This window comes from Miscanthus floridulus, chromosome 17 (assembly GCF_019320115.1).
Source record: "Miscanthus floridulus cultivar M001 chromosome 17, ASM1932011v1, whole genome shotgun sequence".
Lineage (NCBI taxonomy): Eukaryota > Viridiplantae > Streptophyta > Magnoliopsida > Poales > Poaceae > Miscanthus > Miscanthus floridulus.
The window spans coordinates 68,254,383-68,282,246 of NC_089596.1; the positions used below are offsets into that span (position 1 = coordinate 68,254,383).

The 27,864-nt window shown below is 54.5% G+C and overlaps 1 protein-coding gene across 1 annotated transcript; it reads left to right on the top strand.

The window, feature by feature from the left end:
- The first annotated feature begins 22,057 nt into the window (after positions 1–22,057).
- Positions 22,058–22,558, top strand: LOC136515748 (uncharacterized). The gene has a single exon (XM_066509255.1). The coding sequence runs from the start codon at positions 22,058–22,060 to the stop codon at positions 22,556–22,558; it is 501 nt and encodes a 166-aa protein (XP_066365352.1).
- The last annotated feature ends 5,306 nt before the right edge of the window (positions 22,559–27,864 follow it).

Below are 27,864 nucleotides of genomic sequence, written 5' to 3' on the forward strand. Positions count from 1 at the left end.
ATAAATCACTATCAGTTTTTTTGGGAGGTCACTAAGGGTTATTTGATGGCTTTATTTTTTCAATTTTATTAAGGGACATTCCCTCCACTTACTCGCATTATCACTTTACTACCAATTAACAATGTTGCCAAGAGAAACTAGCAATATAGAGTTATAAACCTATGTCTCTTACCTTTTACGAAAGTTGGGGTCAATTGTATTGCTGGGGTCGCTAATCATATCATTAGGCACATTCAAACAGGTTTCTTGTCTTCAAGGCATATATAGGAGTTACTATGAAAATAGTACATGAGATGTGTCGTTAAAAGCTTAACGAGGTCTTTCTAAATTTAGATTTTGAAAAGGAGAGATGACCTTTTCTCCGACAAACACTGAGAATGAAGGGTTTTCACCACAATGGTGTAGTTGGATGTCAAGGAAGGTAGTTAAAGAAAAATGGAAGAATAAATTCTCTATTGCCATGGGCAGTGCAAATATACATAGGAAATGTACATACTTGGAAGGGATAATCTCCTCTAATCTAGTACTCTCTCGATTCCAAATTATAAGACGTCTTATAATTTGGAATGGAGGAAGTAGAGCCTAATCTAGGGCTGCTACCAATCAATATACAAATGCTCTTTCAATATATATTTGATCTATTAAGGGTAGGTACAATATGTCAAGTTCTATGAGAGGTCGTCTCATATATGATGTGGAGGAGAGAGGGTGTTGAGAAAAGAGGTCGTTTCGTGAAACAACAACCATATAAGCTAAAATTTAGGACTACAGGACAACTCTTTCACCATTATATAATTATTGTTGCCAACCTCTACTTGACACTTTTTTTTTCTATTCTAGCCGCCTCAACTCGCAAGGCATCTTTAGATGCATCCCGTGCTTGAACAGACCTCTACAAAGGCTTTGCGATCATGAGGTCACATTTTCCTCTTCCGGTCTTGCATCAAATTTTTTTGCCACCTTGGGATGGTCTTGGGTTAAAAACTCGATCCGCATAAGAAATCCCAAGGGCATCAAACGCATGGTTTAGGTGCTGTTTTCGCACCAAGTGCGAGTGAAGGACCGAATAGGCGACCGGGGGGGGGGGGGGGGGGGGGGTGAACAGGAGTCAATTCAAAAATTCTTCACGGAGCAAGAGAGACTTGGCCTATGTCCCAATTCAAACCCAAAGCGCTCAAAAACCCAAAATCACCAAACGGAGTTAACACAAGCTAACTGGTGACTAGATGAACCCAAACCACCTAAGAGAACACAGCAGAACAACTTGCGGAAGCAAAGCTAGCGGAAAAAGCGAAGTCGGCCTGGCCTAGATGCAAAATCGGTCTGGACGGGTTGCGCGATACCCACCAGGGAAAGCCATCCTAGTTAGGAGTGAAGGTCGGCCTAGCCAGGGGTGCTAGGTCGGCCTAGCCTAGTGTCGGATACCATAAAAAGGGGTACCCTAAGCAGAAACCAAAAAACGGCTCAGACCCCAAACAAAAACTAGCGAGACAAACGGGGCCTCAGCCAAAATCTCCGATTCGCCCGAGGCCTCCTCGCCGAGGTCTGCAATTCTCCGACTCGCCCGAGGCCCCCTCGCCGCTGACCTCGGGCGACCCCCTACCAAAGACCTCGGGCGACCCCCTACCAAAGGCCTCGGCCGACCCCCTCTCTCGTCGCAGGCCTCTGCCGGGCCACCGATCCTCCGTCTCGCGCGAAGCGGGCACGGCAGCACCCCGCTGCCTCTTCCTCCTCCCGTCCCTCTGACAAAACGTCGTGTCGTATTAACTCAGCCAACTGCTGCCCCTAACATCAGCCACACGCTCGGCACAGTACAGCAGAACGACTGACGGGACAGGAGGCAGGACTGAGCAGGGGTTACCCGCCACTGTGCTAACCACCATGCACGTGATTGACGCCCATGCCTCACTGTGTTGCCAACTCCCGCTCCGGGAACAACGCGGCGTGGGGAACCACATCCGGGATACTGTGGCCTCGGAATCAGTACCCAGGACCTATAATTCTCTCCAGGGCCTCGGCAGCTTGCTGCGGGGGCTCGGCAGCCTGAGGATACATGTCCGTCGGGTCCCCCCGCGATGGCTCGGCCTCGGCACTTGCAGAGCCGCAGCCCCCTACGACGTCATCACACGATGACCTGCACGTCGCCCGTACTAGGCAGGGGTTACCCGCCACTGTGCTGACCACTATGCGCGTGGTTGCCGCCCGTGCCTCACTGTGCTGCCAACTCCTGCTCCGAGAACAACGCGGCGTGGGGAGCCACGTCTGGGCTACTGTGGCCTCGGAATCAGTACCCAGGACCAATAACTCCCTTCCGAGCCTCGGCAGTTAGCCTCAGGGGCTCGGCAGCCTGAGGATCTATGCCCGCCGAAGCCCCACGATGGCTCGGCCTCGGCACCCGCAGAGCCACGGCCCCCCACGACGCCGCCACGCGATGACCAGCACGACGCCCGCCATGCCCTGCGACAAGCTGTACGGGAGTCCCACTGTGCACAAAACCGAGCACGACCGGCGCGTCACTTCTGCACGACAAGGACGGGGGCACTCCATCGACCATGCCACGAACAGTGGTCGGCTACAGGGCTCGGACACGCCAACCCTGTTAATAAAGCGCTAGGTAGTGATATGTGTACGGTCCGGTTTCTCCCTTAGAGTATAAAAGGGAGGGACTGGGACCATTTCTGGGGGGCAGAAAGACGAACACACCGATAGAACCACGCACTTCCAGGCTGCTTGGGAGCAACGTCTCAAGCAGTCCGCATCACCCTCGCCGAGACCTGGGGTTAGCTCCCTCTCTCACCTAGCTTGTAACCCCTACTACGAGCACTCAGGTGCAAGGAATACAAGATCGATCTCTCAGACTGGACGTAGGGCTTCGATTGCCCGAACCAGTATAAACCTTGTGTCTCTTTGCATCACCATCCGGGATTAGGGGCACGCAGCACAAATTCACTCGTCGGTTGAGGGACCCCCGGTTCCAAAACACCGACAGTTGGCGCGCCAGGTAGGGGCTCTGCGTGTCAGCTCCGTCATCCTAACAAGTTCCGGATGGCAGACCACATACGACCATTGCGTCTCGGCACCATAGTTTGGTTCGGGAGCCTAGAGTTCATGTCTCTAGGGCATGAGTACGACATGGTGCTCCTCACTCCTCGAACCCTACCGTCCGACGACGAAGTCGCGCCCCGGCAGCCCAGGCGCAGGCGGCGCCCGGGCGGCCGCTCTCGCCACGCCCGCCAAGCACGGCGCGAGCAAGGCCACCCCGACGCTACGCGAGCCCGGGGCGGCACGCCACTCCCCGCCGATATCCTACGACCAGCTGTTGGTATGGGGTCCCTGGCTAGGGACCTGTCTGACCTGAGCCTGGACAGAGGAAAATCGCCGGGGGCTTACGGCGATGCCCAGTCGTCTAACCCCGCTCCGCCACTCCCTGAAGAGCCGACCCCGGCGGGGCAGAATCTAGAGACGGCCCCGTTCCCATACCCCTTTGGGTTGAGAAATGCCGCCGCCTCTTACGCCTACGCCTACGCTGCCACTCACGAGCATCCCTCGGAACGCCGCCAGCGCTTCACTCTCGACCTAAGCACCCGCTCCAACTCCTCGGACGAGGACGAGGCATGGCCCGGGGTGGATTTCTCCGAACTCCACAACCCTGGGGCTTTGCGCCAATTCTTGGCCGCAAGCGACTACTGCCTCGGCTACTCCGACTCCGACGATGAGGGGACTCACGATCCATCCCGTGAGTGCTTCCACGTCGGGCTCGGGATGCCAAGGGCGGGCGAAGAGGAGGAGAGGACAGGCAACCATTCCCCGCCCCGAGCAGGGGCGGGCGATGCCACACCTCCGCGTCCCGAAGCCCCGGCAGCACGGAACGAGAATCCCGTCCGCATGGAGCGTCGACGCCCAGACTTGGAGCAGCTCCGCGAGCTTCAAGCCAAGGTTGAACAAGACCGACTCCTTCTACAACAGCTACGGGGCACTCTCGAGCAGGAGCAGCAAGAGCACGGAGAGGGCGGAGGAGCCCGACGGAGGGCCCGCAACGTCTATCACCGTATCAACGACAACGAGGGGGATGAGCTGCCCCCGATCTTTAACCGCGCTAGCCAGAATGTCACAGCGGCTGCGATGCTGGTCCGAGCAATGCCCGAGCCCTCCACCACCGAGGGGCGACGGGTCCGCGGAGAGCTCCGCGACCTCCTCGAGACCGCAGCAGTGCAGCAGGCCGAAAGTTCCGCCTCCCGCCGGCGCGGGGGCACTTCGGAGCAGCCCACGGCACGACCTCGCCAAGGCCAGGATGCCTCGGTCCGTCCCGAGCCCGCTCGCGCGCCAACGGTCAACAGGGCCCCCTCGGTGCGCGACCGACCTGGACACCAACGCGAGGTACAAGGCAACCACGAAGTAGTTGGCAGGCGACGGCGCCACGACGACGGAGCCGCCCGAGGCTACCACCCACACCGAGGCGGTCGCTACGACAGTGGAGAGGACCGCAGTCCTTCCCCTGAGCCGCCAGGCCCTCGGGTCTTTAGTAGAGCCGTCCGCAACGCGCACTTCCCGGCCCGATTCAGGCAACCTGCCAACCTCACCAAGTATAGCGGCGAGACGAACCCCGAGCTATGGCTAGCCGATTATCACCTGGCTTGTCAGCTAGGTGGTGCGGACGATGACCTGCTCATCATCCGCAACCTCCCTTTGTTCTTGTCAGACTCAGCGCGAGCCTGGCTCGAACACCTTCCTCCCGCACAAATCCACGACTGGCACGACTTGGTGAGGGTCTTCGTCGGGAATTTCCAGGGCACCTATGTGCGCCCCGGGAACTCCTGGGACCTCAAAGGTTGCCGCCAGAAGCCAGACGAGTCTCTTCGAGATTTCATCCGGCGCTTCTCCAAGGAATGCACCGAGTTGCCCCGCGTCGGTGACTCGGAGATCGTCCAAGCATTCCTCTCTGGCACCTCCTGCCGAGACCTGGTCCGAGAATTGGGCCGGAACGTACCAACCACAGCGGCCGCACTCCTCGACATCGCCACCAACTTCGCCTCGGGCGAAGAGGCGGTTGGGGCCATCTTCCCCAACAACGACGCCAAGGGGAAGCAGAAGGACGAGGCCCCCCAGGCCTCGCCCACCCGCGTCCCCAAGAGAAAGAAGAAAGGTCGCCCAGGGAAGCAGGAGGTCCTCGAGGCCGTCCATGCCGCCACAACAGATCGCAGGAATCCCCGAGGCCCCCGCGGCCCCGGGTTATTTGACGACATGCTGAAGAAGCCCTGCCCTTACCATCAAGGTCCGGTGAAGCATGCCCTCGAGGAGTGCACCATGCTCCGGCGTTACTACGCCAGGCTCGGGCTCCCCGACGACGACGCCAAGCAGAAGGGCCCCGCCGGTCGGAACGAGGGCAAAGACGACTGGGTTCCCCGAGGTACACAACGCTTTCATGATCTTTGGCGGATCCCTCGACATGCCTCACTGGCGCGCCAGCGAAAGAGGGAACGCCGGGAGGTTTTCTCGGTCAAGGTGGCCACCCCCCGGTACCTCGACTGGTCTCGGGAGGCAATCACCTTCGATCGGGATGACCACCCCGATTATGTTCCAAACCCCGGGCAGTACCCGCTTGTCGTCGACCCGATCATTGGCAACACCCGGCTCACCAAAGTGCTCATGGACGGAGGCAGCGGCCTCAATATCCTCTACGTCAACACTCTGGAGCTCCTGGAGCTCGACCAGTCACGACTTCGAGGCGGTTCCGCGCCCTTCCACGGCATCGTGCCTGGAAAGCGCACACGACCCCTCGGGCGCATCGACTTACCCGTCTGCTTTGGCACTCCCTCCAACTACCGCAAGGAGGTCCTCACCTTCGAGGTGGTTGGATTCAAGGGGGCTTACCACGCCATCTTGGGGCGCCCGTGCTACGCCAAGTTCATGGCGGTCCCCAACTACACCTACCTCAAGCTCAAGATGCCAGGGCCCAACGGCGTCATCACCGTCGAGTCCACGTACGAACATGCATACGACTGCGACGTCGAGTGCATCGAGTACGCCGAGGCCATCGCGGAGGCCGAGACCCTCATCGCCGATCTCGACCAGCTTGCTAACGAGGTTCCCGACGCCAAGCGGCGCGTCGGGACCTTCGAGCCCGCGGAGGACGTCAAGCTCGTCCCCGTCGATCCCACCGTCCCCGACGGCCGGGGACTGAAGGTCAGCGCCACCCTAGACAGCAAATAGGAGGCCGTGCTCGTCGACTTTCTCCGTGCGAACGTCGACTATGTTCGCATGGAGTCCCCTCGGACATGCCAGGGCATACCAAGGGAGGTCGCCGAGCACGCCTTAGATATCCGGGCAGGGCTCCAGACCGGCAAGACAGCGCCTGCGCCGATTCGACGAGGAGAAGCGCAGGGCTATCGGCGAAGAAGTGCAGAAGCTCGTAGCAGCCGGGTTCATCAAGGAAGTATTACATCCAGAGTGGTTGGCTAACCCCGTATTAGTCAGGAAGAAAAGTGGCAAGTGGAGGATGTGCGTGGACTACACTGGTCTAAATAAAGCATGCCCGAAAGTCCCGTTCCCACTACCACGAATTGACCAAATCGTCGACTCCACCGCAGGATGCGAAACCCTCTCCTTCCTTGATGCGTATTCCGGTTATCACCAAATCAAGATGAAAGAGTCCGACCAGCTCGCGACTTCTTTCATCACTCCATTCGGCATGTACTGCTACGTAACCATGCCGTTTGGCCTCAGAAACGCAGGGGCTACTTACCAGCGGTGCATGATCCAAGTCTTTGGCGAACACATCGGGCGAACCATCGAGGCCTACATGGATGACATCGTAGTCAAATCCAGGAAGGCCGGTGATCTCATTGGCGACTTGGAGACTGCCTTCACATGCCTCAGAGAGAAGGGCATCAAGCTCAACCCCGAGAAGTGCGTCTTCGGGGTTCCCCGAGGCATGCTCTTGGGATTCATAGTCTCGGAACGTGGAATCGAGGCCAACCCGGAGAAGGTCTCGGCCGTGACCAACATGAGCCCGATCCGAGACCTCAAGGGGGTGCAGAGGATCATGGGATGCCTCGCGGCCCTAAGCCGCTTCATCTCGCGCCTCGGCGAAAAAGGCCTGCCCCTGTACCGCCTCTTGAGAAAGTCCGAGCGCTTTTCTTGGACCGCCGAGGCCGAGGAAGCCCTCGCCAGGCTCAAAGCACTGCTCACCAACCCCCCCGTCCTGGTTCCGCCCACCAAGGGCGAGCACCTCTTACTCTACGTCACCGCAACAACCCAAGTGGTCAGCGCGGCCGTAGTAGTCGAGAGGCAGGAGAAGGGACATGCTCTACCCGTCCAGCGACCTGTCTACTTCATCAGCGAGGTGCTCTCCGAGACTAAGACGCGATACCCCCACATCCAGAAGCTGGTTTACACCGTAGTCTTGGCTCGACGCAAGCTGCGTCACTACTTTGAGTCCCACCCGGTGACTGTGGTGTCGTCTTTTCCTCTGGGAGAGATAATCCAAAACCGGGAGGCCTCGGGTAGAATAGCCAAGTGGGCTGTTGAACTCATGGGGGAAACCTTGTCTTTCGCGCCTCGGAAAGCGATCAAATCACAGGTCCTGGCCGACTTTGTAGCCGAGTGGACCGACACACAGCTGCCACCCGTTCAAATCCAATCAGAATGCTGGACCATGTACTTCGACGGGTCTCTGATGAAGACAGGGGCTGGCGCGGGCCTGCTCCTGGTCTCGCCCCTTGGAGTACACATGCGCTACATGATTCGGCTTCACTTCGCCGCCTCCAACAATGTGGCCGAATACGAGGCCCTCGTCAACGGCCTACAAATCGCCATTGAACTTGGAGTGCGGCGTCTCGAAGTACGAGGTGATTCGCAGCTCGTCGTCGATCAGGTGATGAAAGAGTCAAGCTGCCATGACCCCAAAATGAAGGCGTACTGCGCGATAGTACGTCGCCTGGAGGACAAGTTCGACGGCCTCGAACTCAACCACGTCGCTCGAAAGTTCAACGAGGCCGCAGACGAACTAGCAAAGATGGCGTCGGCACGGACCCCGGTTCCCCCGAACGTCTTCGCCAGAGACCTCCACAAGCCATCCGTCGACTACGCCTCGGCGATAGAAGAAGGCCCATCGACCGAGCCCACCGCAGGGCTCGAGGCCCCCTCTACCACCAAGACCTCGCCAGCCAAGCCCGAGGCTATGGCGATTGACGCAGAACCTCCCAGGGCCGACCAAGGAACGGACTGGCGAGTCCCTTTCCTCGATCGCCTCGTTCGGGGAGAGCTTCCTGCTGACAGAACCGAAGCCCGGCGGCTCGCGCGACGCGCCAAGACTTACGTCCTCTACGACGACGAGTTGTATAGGCGTAGCCCATCCGGTATTCTCCAACGATGCATCACCACCGAGGCTGGCCAATCCTTACTTTGGGACTTGCACGCGGGAGTCTGCGGGCACCACGCGGCGCCTCGGGCGCTCGTGGGCAACGCCTTCCGCCAAGGTTTCTATTGGCCGACGGCGGTGGCCGACGCCACGAGGCTAGTACGCACCTGCGAGGGATGCCAGTACTACGCTCGACAGACGCACCTCCCGGCCCAAGCCCTCCAAACCAACCCCATCACGTGGCCATTCGCTGTGTGGGGGCTGGACATGGTAAGGCCTCTACAGAAGGCACCCGGGGGCTATACCCATCTGCTGGTAGCTATCGACAAATTCTCCAAATGGATCGAGGCTCGTCCGATCGCTCAGATCAAATCCGAGCAAGCGGTGCTGTTCTTTACGGATATCATCCACAGGTTCGGGGTTCCTAACACCATCATCACTGACAACGGGACACAATTCACCGGTCGCAAGTTCCTAACGTTCTGCGACGACCACCACATCCGGGTGGCCTGGTCGGCCGTAGGGCACCCAAGGACGAATGGCCAAGTAGAGCGTGCCAACGGCATGATCCTACAAGGCCTCAAGCCAAGAATATTCAACCAGTTGAAGAAGTTTGGCAAGAAATGGCTTGCCGAACTACCGTCAGTCATCTGGAGCCTAAGAAATACCCCGAGCCGGGCCACGGGATTCACACCGTTCTTCCTGGTCTATGGAGTCGAGGCCATCCTCCCCACTGACTTAGAATACGGTTCCCCGAGGCTACAGGCGTACAACGAACAAAGCAACCGCACTGCCCGCGAAGACGCCCTCGACCAACTGGAGGAAGCCCGAGACGTCGCGCTGCTACACTCAGCCAGGTACCAGCAAGCCCTGCGACGCTACCAAGCCCGGCGCGTCCAAAGCCGGGACCTGAAGGTGGGCGACCTTGTGCTGAGACTGTGGCAGAGCAACAAGGGCCGCCACAAGCTGACCCCACCCTGGGAAGGGCCGTACATCGTCGCTCAAGTGCTGAAGCCCGGGACCTACAAGTTAGCCAACGAGAAGGGCGAAATCTTCACCAACGCTTGGAACATAGAACAGCTACGTCGTTTCTACCCTTAAAATTCCAAACGTTGTTTACATTGTTTCTCGAAATGCAATAAAGAAGCGTTCTTAGTTGTTATAATTTTTCGAGAAACCCCCCTTATAAACAAGCCGATTGTATAGAACCCAAGGACCATACGGTCGTCTCAAAGGCGAAAAGGCCGGCTGAGCCGTGAGAACGGCCTACGCCTCCGGGCTACGGCAACTCCCTCACCACCTTTTCACCCAAAGGACAGCGTAGGCTCCGAGGAAGTTCTGTACAGAGAGCTTGTCTATCAATAGGGGCTCGACGTCACAATAACGCAATAAGGGAGACTCGGCTCTGCCTCTGCAAAGTCGAGCCTCCCTCGAGGGCTAAAAAGGGGGAACCCCCCTAAGTCCCGGACACCATTTCTCAACCGTTTTCCGAAAATTTCCACACCAAACTCTCGCGCTCCGACGGGACCTTCACAAGAAACCCAAAGACCAAAAGTCTGTCTGGAGGCCAAAGGGCCGGTCGAGACGTGAGAACGGCCTACGCCTCTGGGCTACGGCAGCTCCCTCACCACCCTTCGCCGAAGGACGACTTAGGTCCCGAGGGTTTTCTTTGCGGATTCCCAAGATCGAGATAGAGGGCACGGACTTAGAAATAGAATGGAAAACGGTTAAGAAACACACATACGCAAATACTTTAAGGGCCTCGACAGCCACGAAAAAACGTCACGATTCGGCAACTAACCCAATCCGGTTACATGGCCCCTTTTGGCCCAGGTCAAAGCTCAAGGATCGACGGCTGGCGCGGGAGGGACCACCTCTTCTTCGAACAGCTTGGCCAACGCAGTGCCAGGCGCCTCGGCCGCCTCCAACAGCCTCACGACCTCTGCATCAGCCTCCTCGTCATCTTCCGGCAACACATAGCCATCGCTGACAGCCTCGAGGTTGATGGCGTAGTGCGAGGAGACGACGGCCAGGGCGCGCTTGACGCCCGTGTGCAACGCCCCTCGGAGTCTCTCGCGGACGTGGCCGCTCAACGCGATCAGGCGGCTCCCAAGGGAGCTAGCTGATTGGACCTCCTCGACGTCCAGAACCTCGTAGGCGGACCGGACAGCGCTGTGCAACGCCTCGTGCTCCCGGACCTCGACATCCAGCACTGCTTGCGCCGCGACGGAGGCCTCAGCCGCCTAGGAGGCTTCTTTCTCCAGATCTACGTCGCAACAAGGGGTCAGGAGCCAAGCGCGAACCAGGACAAGAAGAGCAAATGGAGCGACGAACATGGTTCAGCGGAACTTACCCTCGGCCTTGCTCTTCCAGGCTGAGACATCGACCCGAGAGGCCTCGGCCGCCTTGGTAGCCTCTGCCAAGGCGACTTTCGTCGCCTGATGCTCGCTCTGCTCCGCACCCAGCTGCCCGGCTGTTTCCTTAGCAGAGGCCGTCGCTTCTTGGGCCCGAAGCCTGTAGGAGTCTCGCTCCTCCTCCAGCTCCTTGATCTTGGCCACCAGAGGGGCGGACTGCTCCTTAGCCGTGGCCAACTCGGCCTGAATGTCAGCACAACGAAGGCGGAGGTCCTCCACTTCCGCACTCCGCGCCGACAATAGTCCCTGGGCATCGGCAAGCAGGCCCTTTTGGCGCCGGAGCTGGTCCCAGATATCCCTCTCATTTCGCAGGAACACCGATTTCCCAAGGGACCGGGTCTCGAGCTCCTAAGGAGGCAAAACGAAAAACACACGTCAAACACTGCGAGGGGGCTCGGAGAGAAAACAACGCAGCACGAGAGGGGAAAGTACTTACCCGCGTGACACCGGGCAAGTCCTGACCCATAATAGTCATCGCTGTCTGCAGTGACCGCACTGCCAGTTGACGGTACTGCTCGAGGGTGTCCCAATGCCCCCCCTCTGCGGTATCTTCGAGGGCGAACACGGGCTCCCCCTCGGGGTCAGCCCGGTTCCGCCAGAAAACACGCGGAAAGTTCCACCCGCGAGGCTCGGGCCGTAGCCAGACAAGAGCCGAACTCCCCTCGGCGGGATCTGGGACTGGTTGCTCCGCGGTACTGGCCGCCTCGACGTCCGCCGCCTCCTTCCCTCGGGAGGAATCATCAGACGAGATTGTCTGAACCAGGGGCGGCGCCAAAATTTGCCCCGTCTCCACCTCCATCGCCTCGGTCTCGACGGACCCGGGGGCTCTGGCCTCCGCCATCTCTACCTCGATGGCCCCGGCGTCCACCGCCCTGACGTCGGAGGTCTTGGGGGCGCCGGCCTCACCCTCAGTGGCCTCGGCAATAGCAGACGCCCCAGCCTCCTTCGCCCCAAGACCCACGACATCGCGAGGCACGGGCTCCTCCTCGTCCACTCGCTCTGCGGCCGCCTCGGCCCCCTTTTCCTGGGCAGCCGCCTCCTCCGAAACGGCCTCGCCCGACGCCGCGCCGCGTCGCACGCCAGCCTGCGCCTCCGCTGCCTGATGGGCGGAGGAGCTAACGTTCACCTTGAGCGCCTTACGGGGCGCCAAGGGAGGATCTTCCACCAGAAGCGTCTGGCTGGAAGAAAAGACACTCCCAAGGTCAGCATGCAACTAAGGGGCGAACAAGAAGTACTACGGACTCCACCAAAAAAGACGCTTACCGCGAACGGGGATGCAACCGCTTTGACACCGCCTGCCTCCTCTGCAACGGCGGCGGTGGTGGTAGCAGCGCGGCCTCGGTGCCCACCAGCGCCAGCTGGCCTTCGTCGGACCCCGGCACCTCCTCGACCTTTCGCGGAGATAATGGGGTCGCCCCCACCGTCACCCGCTCCACCTCCACTGTCGAACCCATCGGGCCGACGGCACGCTCCTCCAACACCTGCGCCTCGGGTGTGTCGGCCTCGGCCCCGGGACGGGCCGCCACTGGCCCCGGGACGCCTCCTCCTCCTAGGGGCGTCAGGCTCCTTGCCGGCGCCCCGGGAACCATCTCCCTGATGTCGGGGAGGTGTTCCAGGCAGGCCGTCCCCACCTCGCGCCCGCCGCCGTCGCTCGAAGAATCCGACACCGACGACGAGGGAGACGGCTCCAAAGGGAGACCGTCGAGCCTCTGGCGCCGGCGACGAGCGTCCAGCTTTTCGCGCGCGAGGATCTTCTTCGTGCGCTTCGCCTCCTGGGCATCTTTCTTCTTCTTCTCCTCCTCGGCACGCGCCCTGTTCACGGATCGCCGTCGGGCGTCCTCAGGAACGGGCGGCGGGGAGCCTCGCACGTCTCTTATCCCCTGAGAGAACGACGAAGTAAGACAACAGATCAAAAAGGCGAAAAACAAGAAGGCCGCAAAAGCCTCGAACTTACCAGCGAGACATACCCCCGCGACGGGCGCATCGGGAACGGCACCAAGTCATCGAGCCTCGGCTTCCCGTCTACTGCCTCTCTCACCCGGCGCAGGGTCTCGTCGTCGGTAAGGGCGGAGGCGGACATCTTGATACCAGCGATCGGGTCGCTCGGCGTCATCTCGAACAGCCGCCGCCGCCGGGCCATTAGCGGCAACACCCTCCGGCGGTGAAAGGCCGCCACGACCACGGCCGCAGTCACGTAGCTTCCCCAAGGCCCTCAAGAGCGGTTCCAGCCTAGGCTGGTCGACCTTGATGACGCCGTATCCCCACTTCTCCGGTTGACTCTCTACAACCCGCCCGGTATAAGGGGGAAGTCCTCCGCCGTCGTTGCGGAGGTAGAACCAGCCGTCATACCAACGACGGTTGGACGTTGACAGCTGGGCCGGGATGTAGAGGGACTGCCGGTCTTGGCGCACGTGAAGGGTGCAGCCGCTGGCCCTCTGCGCCTTCCGAGCCCCCCTCGTCCCCCCCGGCTTGGAGGTGAACGTCGCTCGGAACAAATGGAGCCACAACTCCCAGTGGGGAGCGATCCCCAGATACCCCTCGCAGACGGCGACGAAGATGGCCGCCTGCGTGATGGAGTTGGGGCTGAAATTGTGCAGCTCCACGCCATAGTAGTGCGGGAGTGCCCGCATGAAGCTATCCGCCGGCGACCCGAAGCCTCGCTCGTGGAAGACGACGAAGCTCACCACGTAACCGTCGCGCGGCCTCGGCTCCGACTCGTCCCCCGGAGCAATCCACTCCGGCTCGTCGGGGTCGGTGATCGGGCGAAGAAGACCGGCCTCCACGAGCGACTGCAGCTTCTCCTCGGTGACGTCGGACCGCCCCCAAGGATCCGCCGGGAGGATGACGGGACCACCAGCCATTGCGCGGCGGAGGACGCTGCTACGGCGGTAATCTCTCTCCCTCTCTCTTTCGATCTCTCGCCCTCGCCCTTCTCTTCCCCGGCGCTCTATGCTCTCAGCGACGGCACGGAGGCAGCAAAAGCGAACGCGGAAAAGGTAAGGAGGGAGAGGGCGAGGCTGTTTGCGTATTTATGCAGGGACGAATCGAAACCGCCGGGCGACGAAATCGGGGAAGTTTCCCCCAGAGAATCCGGCGCGGTTATCCAGATCCGGTCTTACCGCCCACGCACTCCTCGTTAATCGCGCGTGCAGGTACGTCCTGTCGGCTGACGCCACATCGCGTCCAACCGCAGCAGCAGCAGGCGCCGTTTCGCCTCCCCGAGAAAGCCGCCTCAAAAGACGCGCCTGCCATTAATTAGCCGTAGGCAGAGAAATAACCCCCCGATTCCTTCCAGGCAAAGGAACTGGGCACCGAGCCCGCTACGGTCCAGGGGTTCGAAGGCTGGGCCCTTAGGGGTTTCGACAGCCGCCCCAGGGCAACAGAGTCAGGGGCAACTACAGGCGAGCCTACACGAGGCCGAGGCCCAAGCAAGCGAAACGCTTGGGACGCCCTGTGTTGTGTCCGAGACCGGTAGGATGGTCTCCGAATGGGATCCCACCGTAGGGAGGCACCGAGCCACCGAGGCCCAGCGAACGGCCTCGGCACCCACTAGAGAAACCCTCCAGTACTCTTGGAGCGCGTCTCCGGACCGCTAGCCGACCCCCAGCGAACGTGGTACGGGCCTCCACTCGGACTTACCCGATAACAGCTCACCGGAAGTGCCATCGCTCGCGCCCACCGAGGGTAGCGTGGCACATTCCACCCCTCCTTCCGAGCGAAAAGGAAGCGCGAGGGTCGAATGAAAAGTCAGGAGAATCCCTGACGGCCCCCTTGCTCTGCGCAGAGGCTAAGGGACTCTTCCTGCAAAACATTGCCGAGGCCCAGCGACTTGAGCTCGCACACGAGGGGTCTCGGCAAAACAAACCCTCCTTCCGAGCGAAAAGGAAGTGCGAGGGTCGTTCAAAAAGCCGAAAGAACTCCTGACGGCCCTCTCGCTCCGTGCAGAGGCTAGGGAGCTCCTTCTGCAAAAGACGCCGAGACCCCGCGACCTAGGCTCGCACCCGAGGGGGGCTCGGCAGTCAGACCCTCACGCGTGAGGGGCGAACCAAAAGCCAGGGGACCTCTGATCGCTCTCTCGCTCCGCGCGAGAGACTCGGGGGCTCCTCCTGCAACTTTGCCGAGACCCAGCAGCTCAGGCTCGCACACGAGTGGGCTCGGCAAACAGCCCCCCCGTCCGAGCGAAAAGGACGAGCGGGGGACGGGCAAAAAAGACGGGAGGACCCCTGACCGCCCTCTCGCTCCGTGCGGAGGCTCGGGGGCTCTTCCTGCACCCGAGATAAAGACAAGCGACCCAAGCCCGTCACGGTCCAGGAGTTCGAAGGCTGGGCCCCTAGGGGTTTCGACAGCCGCCCCAGGGCAACAGAGTCAGGGGCAACTACGGGCGAGCCTACACGAGGCCGAGGCCCAAGCAAGCGAAACGCTTGGGACGCCCTGTGTTGTGTCCGAGACCGGTAGGATGGACTCCGAATGGGATCCCACCGTAGGGAGGCACCGAGCCACCGAGGCCCAGCGAACGGCCTCGGCACCCACTAGAGAAACCCTCCGGTACTCTTGGAGTGCGTCTCCGGACCGCTAGCCGACCCCCAGCGAACGGGGTACGAGCCTCCACTCGGACTTACCCGATAACAGCTCACCGGAAGTGCCATCGCTCGCGCCCACCGAGGGTAGCGTGGCACATTCCACCCCTCCTTCCGAGCGAAAAGGAAGCGCGAGGGTCGAATAAAAAGTCAGGAGAATCCCTGACGGCCCTCTTGCTCCGTGCAGAGGCTAAGGGACTCTTCCTGCAAAACGTTGCCGAGGCCCAGCGACTTGAGCTCGCACACGAGGGGTCTCGGCAAAACAAACCCTCCTCCCGAGCGAAAAGGAAGCGCGAGGGTCGTTCAAAAATCCAGAAGAACTCCTGAAGGTCCTCTCGCTCCGTGCGGAGGCTAGGGAGCTCCTTCTGCAAAAGACGCCGAGACCCCGCGACCTAGGTTCGCACCCGAGGGGGCCTCGGCCGACAGACCCTCACGCGCGAGGGGCGAACCAAAAGCCAGGGGGACCTCTGACCGCTCTCTCGCTCCGTGCGAGAGACTCGGGGGCTCCTCCTGCGAACTTTGCCGAGACCCAGCGACTTTGGCTCGCGCACGAGGGGGCTCGGCAATACAAACCCTCCTTCCGAGCGAAAAGGGAGCGCGAGGGTCGTACAAAAAGCCGGGTGAACCCCTGACGGCCCTCTCGCTCCAGGCGGAGGCTAAGGGGCTCTTCCCGCAGCATCGTCGAGGCCCTGCGATCCGAACTCGCACCCACGAGCCCGGCAAACACAATGTAAACTCCTCACTCGAAAGAGAAAAAAGCCCCTGAAGAAGTGAAATCACTCCTCCAGGGCCTCGGGGGCTACACCCGGCGGGTGCGCTCACGCGCACCCACCAAAACCCCGAGTACGAAACACCATCCCGACAGGAACCTCAGGGGGAGTGCCTCCACTCCCCCCAAGGCTCGGGGGCTACTATCGGATACCATAAAAAGGGGTACCCTAAGCAGAAACCAAAAAACGGCTCAGACCCCAAACAAAAACTAGCGAGACAAACGGGGCCTCAGCCAAAATCTCCGATTCGCCCGAGGCCTCCTCGCCGAGGTCTGCAATTCTCCGACTCGCCCGAGGCCCCCTCGCCGCTGACCTCGGGCGACCCCCTACCAAAGACCTCGGGCGACCCCCTACCAAAGGCCTCGGCCGACCCCCTCTCTCGTCGCAGGCCTCGGCCGGGCCACCGATCCTCCGTCTCGCGCGAAGCGGGCACGGCAGCACCCCGCTGCCTCTTCCTCCTCCCGTCCCTCTGACAAAACGTCGTGTCGTATTAACTCAGCCAACTGCTGCCCCTAACATCAGCCACACGCTCGGCACAGTACAGCAGAACGACTGACGGGACAGGAGGCAGGACTGAGCAGGGGTTACCCGCCACTGTGCTAACCACCATGCACGTGATTGACGCCCATGCCTCACTGTGTTGCCAACTCCCGCTCCGGGAACAACGCGGCGTGGGGAACCACATCCGGGATACTGTGGCCTCGGAATCAGTACCCAGGACCTATAATTCTCTCCAGGGCCTCGGCAGCTTGCTGCGGGGGCTCGGCAGCCTGAGGATACATGTCCGTCGGGTCCCCCCGCGATGGCTCGGCCTTGGCACTTGCAGAGCCGCAGCCCCCTACGACGTCATCACACGATGACCTGCACGTCGCCCGTACTAGGCAGGGGTTACCCGCCACTGTGCTGACCACTATGCGCGTGGTTGCCGCCCGTGCCTCACTGTGCTGCCAACTCCTGCTCCGAGAACAACGCGGCGTGGGGAGCCACGTCTGGGCTACTGTGGCCTCGGAATCAGTACCCAGGACCAATAACTCCCTTCCGAGCCTCGGCAGTTAGCCTCAGGGGCTCGGCAGCCTGAGGATCTATGCCCGCCGAAGCCCCACGATGGCTCGGCCTCGGCACCCGCAGAGCCACGGCCCCCCACGACGCCGCCACGCGATGACCAGCACGACGCCCGCCATGCCCTGCGACAAGCTGTACGGGAGTCCCACTGTGCACAAAACCGAGCACGACCGGCGCGTCACTTCTGCACGACAAGGACGGGGGCACTCCATCGACCATGCCACGAACAGTGGCCGGCTACAGGGCTCGGACACGCCAACCCTGTTAATAAAGCGCTAGGTAGTGATATGTGTACGGTCCGGTTTCTCCCTTAGAGTATAAAAGGGAGGGACTGGGACCATTTCTGGGGGGCAGAAAGACGAACACACCGATAGAACCACGCACTTCCAGGCTGCTTGGGAGCAACGTCTCAAGCAGTCCGCATCACCCTCGCCGAGACCTGGGGTTAGCTCCCTCTCTCACCTAGCTTGTAACCCCTACTACGAGCACTCAGGTGCAAGGAATACAAGATCGATCTCTCAGACTGGACGTAGGGCTTCGATTGCCCGAACCAGTATAAACCTTGTGTCTCTTTGCATCACCATCCGGGATTAGGGGCACGCAGCACAAATTCACTCGTCGGTTGAGGGACCCCCGGTTCCAAAACACCGACACCTAGTTTGCCTAGACATCACCTCGAAACAAAGTCGGAAAAGGATAAAACTCAACCAAATGACATCCAAACTTTGTGAAATTTTGCATGCACCTTCCCAATGTGTTTGTGAACGTGTTTGCAAAGTATCAACACCAAACTCTAAAAGAATCAACTCAGATCCAGGAAACCATCTCCCAGATCAAGGTTTTCTCAAAAACCGGCAAAAACCCAAAACTCTATGCTTGTGAGAATCCGCCAAAACCAGTGGCTAGAGATGTTACTTAGGGGTCATAGCACGTGTTGATCAAGCCAAAACAACCAAGAAAACTCAGGTCGAAGAAATCGAAGATTTCATTAAAACCGGCCACCAGAGAGGGGAAGAGAGAAGGAACAAGAGACAATCCAAAACTTGAACTCAGAGAACTGATGTTCCTTATTGCAAATAGATCAAGTTTATATAAGGACTAGCCTCACCCTTCATCCACCCACTCTGGTTGGGAAACACAGACAGAGGGACTCAGACTCTTGACTGCGGATCTCCTCTCAGCAATACAACTCTGGCTAGTCTTGGATCTACACCTAGAGACTGAAAGATACAATTAAGAGATGACTGGCTTGGGGCAGCCCTCCTCTTATTTATAGATCTATTACACATTTCCAAGCCTGCCCTTACATATTTTGCCTGAACCTCTTAACCCTAGGGGCATAATGATCCAAGTTGAGTTCTAAGCATCGGACGACCATGATCCCTTCACGAAGACGCTTTGCCTCGACGCAAGCTCTCCAGTGATGCCATGTGCTGCCCCGAGATCCACTCTGGGTTTTGAGGCCCGAACCGGCAAACCGTCCGCCCGTGGTTTTGGGGATGAAACCGCCAAACCCAGCTGGAGTTGCGTATCAGCTATGCTTCCTCCATGATCTCAACGTGTCACCACTCACCACTTTTCCTCGACCGCCTGATCACCAAGTCCTTGCGCCTTCGCTTGACTTGGTCAATACGGTCTACGCGATCTCCACATATATATTTGCTCGTCGATTTCCCCAAGTGTCAGCCACCCACAGTCAGTCCTCCGACCCTCGGTCCCTCGGTCCAAGCCTTCATATCTGTCCTTTACCATTCCCAGTCCATCGACATGAACTTACTTGACCTTCTCCATTGTCGTCGACCATGTTTGTACTCCACACCTGCACACCACAAGACAAGAGACATATTGCACACACCACACTCAAGCCATGGTTAGTCTCCAACACTAAACTAAGGCTTGATTATCTCTTGATAATCACTCATCATTAACACACACATAGGCACATATCCACGATGTGTTTGCATGGAGACCTTGGCCTTATCCTCTTTTATAGTGTACAGGCCACAAATATCCCTGACAACGCGTTCAACGAATGTAACAAAGGCTTGGTCATCTGAAAAATGCTCGGTCATTTGAAATTATAGCGCTTGTAACTGTTGATCTCTTGCCTTCAAAAACTGTTGATCTCCTCAAACTCAGTCCACGCCATGGAACGATCGAGCGGGTTAACTCTGAGAGCCACATACTCCTCAACCAAATCCCGACTAGTCTGACGATGGGAAGCAGTAATACATGCATCTCTGGCAATACTGACTAGATAATCTTTCTGGGTGCTAAAGCTAGGTTATACAACTCCTACGAATGGCTGCATCAAAGAAACAAAGGGCATAGCTTTCATCAAGCCCTCGCCTCAGAATGAGCATTTTCCTCGGTGTTTGTCGCTTGGTGATAACACCAGAATTCAGACCCAATGCCTTCTCGACATTGCTTCGCCTCAATGCAAGCTTCGAGATACCACCACATGTTCGCCGATCCGCCACTCCTCGGTTTTAGGCCTAAACAAGTCAAACCCGTCATCGATAGTTTTGAGGCCTAAACCACCAAACCGTCCACGCTTGGTTTTGAGGACCAAACTAGCAAACCCTACTCCGATGGTTTTGAGGCCCAAACCATCAAACCTTCCATCCTTGGTTTTTAGGACCAAACTGTCAAACCCTCGTGCATGCCTCACTAGGCGTGACTAATTGATGTAGACGTGTGTCCGACCTCCATGTTCTCGGTCCAACGGTCCACCAAGTGCTCGTGAGACATCACTGTGATTTGGTCCAACCTTGTCCTTGACATAGTCGACGCCATCTCCACCACATACCCATGTACTTTTGCTCTTCCTATGACCAATGTGAGCCGTACACGATCCGTTCTCCGGCCTCTATTCCCCTGGTCCAAGCCTTCTCGTCCACTCTCCATCGTGCACATACTCCACACTTGACCTTCTCCATCGTCATCGACTGTCTTGGCATATCCGACACCTATACACTCACAAGCCAGGATACATGTTGCACGACAAATTCAACACGACACTTTCAGTTAGCTATTAGCATAATCAAGCACATATGAAAATGAACTCAATCGTGAAAACCTCAAACTTCTCAACTCTAGCGCCAATCATTCATCACAAATGGACGAGACCAAAGCACTTCTCAACTTAATCCCTTACATTATCCATTGAATCTTCTGTTATCTTCTTGACACGATACATGTCCTATCTGTCCATTATCTGACAACCACCGATAGGAAATGCAAACACACTTAAGAAAACATTTGTGTGAGATGGATTCCTCTGCAGAGTTGTACTTACAAAATTAATTTTCATGGGGCCTTTATTATCAGGGCAAGCTGCAGTCGTAGTAATCGTAAGGAATAGTGACGGGCAACCTTTACTAACCTCTCATGGAGATCGATTTTTCACTGTAGGGACGCGGAAGAAGTGGAGGGCATGTCTTGTCTTGATGGCATCCAAATTTGCATCTCGGTGGCCTGAGGCCCATTTCATCCTTAAATAGTGCCGGCGCTGTGGAGAATCTCAAGGTGCAAAGCCAATCGCTCCATGGTGTGGCCTCTGATCCGGGAAGCTATTCATGCTGGTCGCCATCTTCATCGACTGGAGGCCTCTAGGATCAGGGGTTGTTTGGCTCAGCCAGGAGCTCCTAAACTTAGTCCTATTTAGTTATTTTTTATCCAAACGCTATAGCTAAATAGGATTAAAGGGGCTTTAGTCCTCTCTAGCAACTTTGAAGTAACTAAATGAGACTAAACCATTTAGGAGGGACTAAAGTTTAGCTGTCCAAACCAAACACCCCCTTAGTAGGAAGCAAAATAAAGTCGCGCACGAGCTTGCACATTTACCTTTTTAGTTTAAGAGAGAATCGAGTTTACCTTTCTTTGTTTCCTGAGTGTGCTCGTTTGTAAGGATATTAGAGCATTTCCAAGAGCTTCCAAAACCCACTTCTAATCTTAATTTTTTTTGACAACATTAAAAAAATGGCTCTCCAACAACTCCTTATCTCAACTCCAATAATGTTTCTACACTTAGTAAAATAGATCCAATTGCGTGGAAATATACGCGCACGTATCGATCGATCAATCTAGAGATGGGAGATCGTGAGAATAAAAAGTAAGACATAGTTTCCAATGTAAATGTACAAAAAGAAAAAAAATAAAAGTGGTTAGAGTGATTTAAAAATAGTCCGAGATTCATAATGCAAAATTCCATTATATTTATGTAAGAGCGAGATTTTGGAAAAGATTAGAGAAACCCAACAAATATGCATTGTTTTTTATAACTATTAGAGATGCTCTTACTTAACTGTTAATAAAGCTCCCTTTTTTGCAAAAAAATCGTTTTCTTGTACTATTACTCAATATCTACAAATTTGTTAGAACCGACTGCCCTAAAAAATTGTTAGAATCGACTAACCGAACCGTTGTTGTATCCCAAACATGTGGCCTGTTCGCTTGAACTTATCAGCTAAAATCTACAGTATTTTTCTCTCACAACAAATCAGTTTCAGCCGGCTTATCAACCAGTTTTAATACCAGCCGAACAGGCCCATGGAAACTAGAGGGACGCCTAATTCGAATGTTGGTGTAACAACGAAATCGGAATCGATTTCGAAGAAGCACAGCTGAGGGGGACACCGAGTCGGACACGCATGGCGCCAACCGCCATGCAACTGCGCTCGTGCCTCGCCCCGTCTCTCTCTCCGGATATATAGGTCGTTGCAATAGTGAGCCCAGGGTTCGCGGCAACAAAACCTTCTCAACCGCACCCATCTCCATCCTTCGTCGCAACTAGTAGCTGCCAGAAGCCCGCCGCGTTCTGTGCCCTCTGAACACGTGCGCGGCTGATCGTGATCGTCTGATCGACCGATGTCGATGGCGGCAGCCCGCTGGGACAGCAGCAGGAAGCAGACCCGCACCCACACCCATGTGCTGGTTGCGCGCCCGCCGCTGGCCCGGCGCTCGGTGCCACGGTGGGAGAAGGACTTCTGCGAGTCGCAGGGCGTGCCGTGGAAGAAGGTAATGAACCCGGACGTGGGGCTCAACGCGGACGCCGAGGGCAGCATCGCGAGATGGGACGATTCGGGCGCCGTGGAGGCGCTGCTCGCCGCCAGAAGGCGGTACTGGGTGGAGACGAACGGCGGGCTCAGGTGCCGTGCGGTTCCTCCGCTGCCAGGGCCCGACTTGTACTGCGACGTGATCATCGACGACGACGGCGGGCCGGTGGACCCCGAGCTGGACGCGGAGTATGAGGAGGCGCTCCGCGCCATGGAGGTCGCGTGGGAGCAGAACGAGAACGTCAGGGTCCTGACTGCGTCCGAGCTGCCTGACGACTTCGTGCCAGTGGCCACCGGCTGGGACGACGACGATGTATAAAGATTGTCCAGTGCATGCATCTCATCGGACCCTCTCAACAAAACTGGCCGATAGAACTCATCAGAAGCGGGCCGTACGTCTCATGGATTGTTCTGCAGTTGTGTGTGTATTCACTGGTTCTAGTCGATTCAACTCAAGAACTGTGCTTTACCTTCATCCTATGTTTGCATGCATGTACGAGTACGAAGGTGCTATGACGAAGGAGAGGACTCCCTCTATCGACTTCCCGTGATGCTTGCTGATTTTGCACACTCCCTATATATCGAGTTCCCGTGACGCTTGCTAATTTTGCACACCGTAGCAGGGATAGAGGACTATCTAACTGTTGTTTTGCACCACCGAGCAATCACTGCCCCCGATGCAACGTCATAAAAGTGTTGCAATATATCAAAAATAGTTGCAATAGACAAAATTGCAACACAAAAATTTTGTTGGCAGGCGTTGCCACAGTAACTGTGGTCTAAAGTTTGCACGACGACTCATTTTGGTGTTGCAATAGGTTTTCCCCTATTGTAACACAATGGAGTGTTGTTGCAAGCCATAGTATAAGCAACCACCATGGGTGTTGCACACCCGGTGTTGTCAGAGATACCTGTTACCACATATGTAAAGAGTGGCAATATGTGCACTAGCAATGACAAACGGATGTTGCAATAGACCTTATTGCCACGCATTAATAGCATTGCAATAAAATGGACCCTCTATTGCCACGCTATCTCTGTGGTTGCTATAGGTGAAACCCTCTATTGCCACAAAAAATATTTGGTTGCGACAGGTGGCCTCTCTATTGCCAAGCTATCTTTGTGGTTGCTATAGGTGGAACCCTCTATTGCCACGACAAATATTTTGGTTGCTAGAAGTGTGCCACACTAAACATCATGTTTGCTATAGGTGGAACCCTTCGTTGCCACGGCAAAAGTTTGGTTGCTTATAGGTTCTATTGCCACGTCATTTATTTGTTGCTGTAGTATATATTGGCATTGCCAAATAATGATGCCGACAATCTATATTGCAATGCTTTGTTTACTAGCATCAAACAATATTAGCAAGCCATTAATTTTTTAGAACAACAATATATGATTGAAAAAGCATTTGTTTGTACACATATGGAATGAAACCATCCCATACCAGACTCAGCTTAGATACACACATTTTTCAAACCCAAAAGGTATTCGACATACATTTGTGTGTACACATCAAATTCTTATTAGCTATGACTACCACTGCAACAAAGCTTGGCTTGACATTAACCAATCCTATCGCTCGTTCGCTCTACTCAAACTCTAGCTCCTCCTGAAAAGATGCTCGACTAAAACTATAGCTTCCTCCAGAACAGATGATCACAAAGATTGGCATATGCATCGGTAAAACTGAAATTATATTATTTTGACAACAGCAGCATGGACTAAATCTAAATCAAGCCAGGGTAAGCATTTGTATATATATAATAACACTTTTGTGAATGACACTACACAGGAACACAATTATTGTTGCTTTAGAGCTTGAACAGAGAAACAAGCAGCCAAGAGAACACTTCGTAAACAGAGGAACACTACACATGATGCTGAATTTGGGGGGAATAAGCCATCAGCCCAACCCAGCAGTAAAATTATACTTATATAATCATGATTACATTTCAGAGAAAAATGGAAGAAAACACATCTAGACAAATATGGATTAGCTTGACAAAAATAAGCATGCTACTTGTAGGCCATAGGAGGAGTCATCATAGTCACTGAATAAAAGATGGAACTATGCAAAAAATAGTTATGAGACATAACATTGGTCCTTACATGGTAGTTTCTCGAGAAGCAAAGAGGAAACTGCAGGTCCATTTTATACAAAAAAAAAAAGACTTAGATGGACATGCTCCAAAATATTCCGTTCATTTGAATTCATGATATAAGGTATAAATGCAAACTACAAAACTCTTAACATGGAAAGGAAAATTGGAAGAAACCAAGGTCAGTTGAAATTCTATGAAAATTCAGGAAAGTGCAGGTTCAATTGTGGACTGTACATCATACAACATGTATCACGTTTCAGGCATCTGAACTATTTTCCTTCTATCACTTATCTTTTATAGGGCATGGCTGTCCTATATGTATCTTTGTAACTCACTTTAGATAACAGCCAACAAACAATACTATCAAAGTGATGGAAACGGTGGTTACTATTTTCAATTTTCAATTATGTCAGTCGCTTGATCTCCTTCTGCGACTGGCGAGGAGGTTGAGCAGCCGATTAGGGCTTATCAGCGGCGGCGGCTGCCTGGCGGCTGGGCCTAGCCGTGCGGTGGCTGCGACCTGGCTAGGGCGGCTGTGGCCGGTCGGGCTGGGCGGCCTGGCTAGCAGCGGCAGTGGAGCAGCGCAGCAGCGGGCAGAGAGGAAGCGGCGGTGGCAGAAGGGAAGAGAAGGGGGCGGCGCATAGAGAGGAGAGGGAAGGGAGAGAGAGATAGAGGGTTTAACCCTAAACTTGCTTGCCTTCTCATTAAGTGTCTCCCTCAAATATATATAAGGGGGGTTACAATTACTAATGGGCTTGTCCCATGAGTCTATCGTCTTATTGAGGCCTGGTCTATAACAGCTGGGTCTATTGCCCCTCGCTACTTTAACTAGCCTGTTGCCTTGTTCTGTCGTCGTCTTTTGGCATAGGTCTTACCGACCATGACATCTCTCCCCGCCTGAAGAATCAGCTCGTCCTCGAGCTGAAATTTGGGATACAACTTTTGGAAGAGCTCAGCATCTTCCCAAGAGGATTCTGCAGCCGGCTAGTTCTTCCACTTGATTAATACCTGTAGTTGTTCCCGATATAATCTTGATTTAAGCATGAGGTCTGGTTCTAGGACGGCAGCTCCTTCGTGCATTGTCGGCACCTGTCCGGGCGCTGAAGGTGGCGTTCCTTTGTGTGGTTTAAGCATACTCACATGGAAGGCATTATGAATGCGAGCCTCCTCAGGTAGATTCAAACGGTAGGCAACTGAGTCGATGCATTCACTTATCTGAAAGGGGCTGAAGTATTTTGGAGCTAACTTGCCTTTCTAAAGGTTGGAATCCCCACTGCTGCTCGGGCCATCAGTTTAAGCCACACCCAATCACCGACTTGGAACGACCGATCTGTGTGCTTGTTATCATAATATTTGATGTAGTAATCCTGGGACTGTTGGAGACGCACCTTTGTTTGTTCCAGGAACTGGTCACGTTCTATGAGCAGGTCATCGACTGAAGATATTGCAGCATGAAGGGGGCGGCGCATAGAGAGGAGAGGGAAGGTAGAGAGAGAGATAGAGGGTTTAACCCTAAACTTGCTTGCCTTCTCATTAAGTGTTTCCCTGTTTACACCAAAATTTGGGAAGAAGAGCACGGAAACTCGAAGCTTCTAGGATTGTGTCATCAAGGAATCGATTAGATGTGAATCGGTATCAGCTGATTTAGATGTAATGTCAGAATCGGCTATTTTATGGATGACATTAGCAGACGGTGTTAATGAGCTATACTTGAGTGGCGCCAGGATGATGTGTCGGACTCTACAGATAAGGAAAATTGAGGTCCAGGTTATTATTAAGTTAGGAAGTTTTCTTTTATTCCAAGAATTATAACGAGTCATATTTGAGTAGGATTCATATTTAGATTCCGGGTATAAATATTAGACCCTGGTTATTGTAAAGAAAAAAAAAGAACGAACACTCAATCTATACAATCTTTCCGGCTTTCACCATCGCATTAGTAGTAGGAGTACTATAGATCGCATTAGTAGTAGGAGTACTATAGATCTTGGTGAGTTCTTTAGCAAATAGGGCTGCATCGACTGATCGACATCCAGCTTGCTTGTGAGTACTGTCATGACTTGTATTGTGCTTGTAAAGCTGCATCAGCTGATTGATCTTTTATGAACCATAATATAAATTAGTTATCGATCTGTATCGTAGTTTGTAAGGCTGTATCAGCTGATTGATCTCTTACGAATCATAATATAGATCAAAGTTATCGATCTTGTGTTAAATAACTTGTTGTTTAACATAATATCACCAGTTATCGAATCTGCTAAGATTAGTAAAATTTTCCTTGTTGTTTTGGTTGATTCACTGGTTATCGATCTTGCTATAATTAATGTTTTATTAATTATAACAAAATCACCCGATTAAGATAGAGATAGATCGGCATCATATCATCTTAATTGGTCGTCCTTTGATCTGGTCATGCTTCAAATCTTATAATTGATGGCTTAATTCCGCTAGATCGGCTATTTTATCTCTATTCCAGTCAAACATAGTATGCATCCAAAGATATGTTTTAATCTTGAATAAATTTACTAGTTAATGAGATATAATCTAATGACACTACCATAGCTGCATCGATCCGGTCGAACCTCACTGGTAAGACTTCAGATTAGAAATTATCGATTAGTGGTCTTGTTCATGATCAAGATATGTACTCTGTTTGTTTGTTATGTCTGCATCGGCTATTTTAGCCGATTTGCCTATACTCACGCATATAGTATGTGTTTCATGAATATGTCAACATATAGATGATTTTATAGATTCTTTGGCTTTATTTATTATCATTATCATAGCTGCATCGATCCGATCGAACCTCACTGTTCATAATAATAGATTAGACTCAAAACTGTTTGTAGATTCATTTATATTAGACAGTCGATCTGTTCGCATGTTGTACTCTTTTCATCAAACTTATCGGCTCAACGCTTTATATCGATCAAGTTCCATTTAGCCGATGATGTTTTTTGATGTTCCATGAGCATCGGTTATTTTGATTCGTATCATTATCATTTAATATTAGTTGATAATCCTCGATTTAAAGATCTTTACTTTATGGATACGATGGATATCGACTATTTAGTTGATAGCCTCATTGAATCGGCTGTCTGGGCGTACATTTAGAACTGTTGGGTGCAACACTGACATGTTTCACCTAAAATTACTGATAAGATTTTCTCTTCTTGTCAATTGTCGGTTAAATTGACTGGCACATCATTGGGTTTTCAAAATCAGCTAGTTCTGTGTTGAAGCCAAGCAGATCTCTGGTCTCGTTCCACTTAGATCTTTCGGCTTGCTGTGTGTTGATCACATCGTTTTGTATCAACATACTTTTTGGCACGCCCGGTGGGACCACAATCGTCATGGCGGTTCACAACAACAAGGATATTCTTATGGTACCTTATGAAGACTTGCCTGCTAAGGATAAAGATGTTATTGGTAAAGCTATAGAGGAATTTCAGAGCAAGTGTTTGTTGTCATACACCAAAACACGTGATAATAAAGTTGTATAGAAATATCCACTGCCGAG

Coding starts and splice junctions, on each gene's coding strand:
- LOC136515748 (XM_066509255.1), top strand. CDS start 22,058: ATGGCGGCAGCCCGCTGGGACAGCAGCAGGAAGCAGACCCGCACCCAC.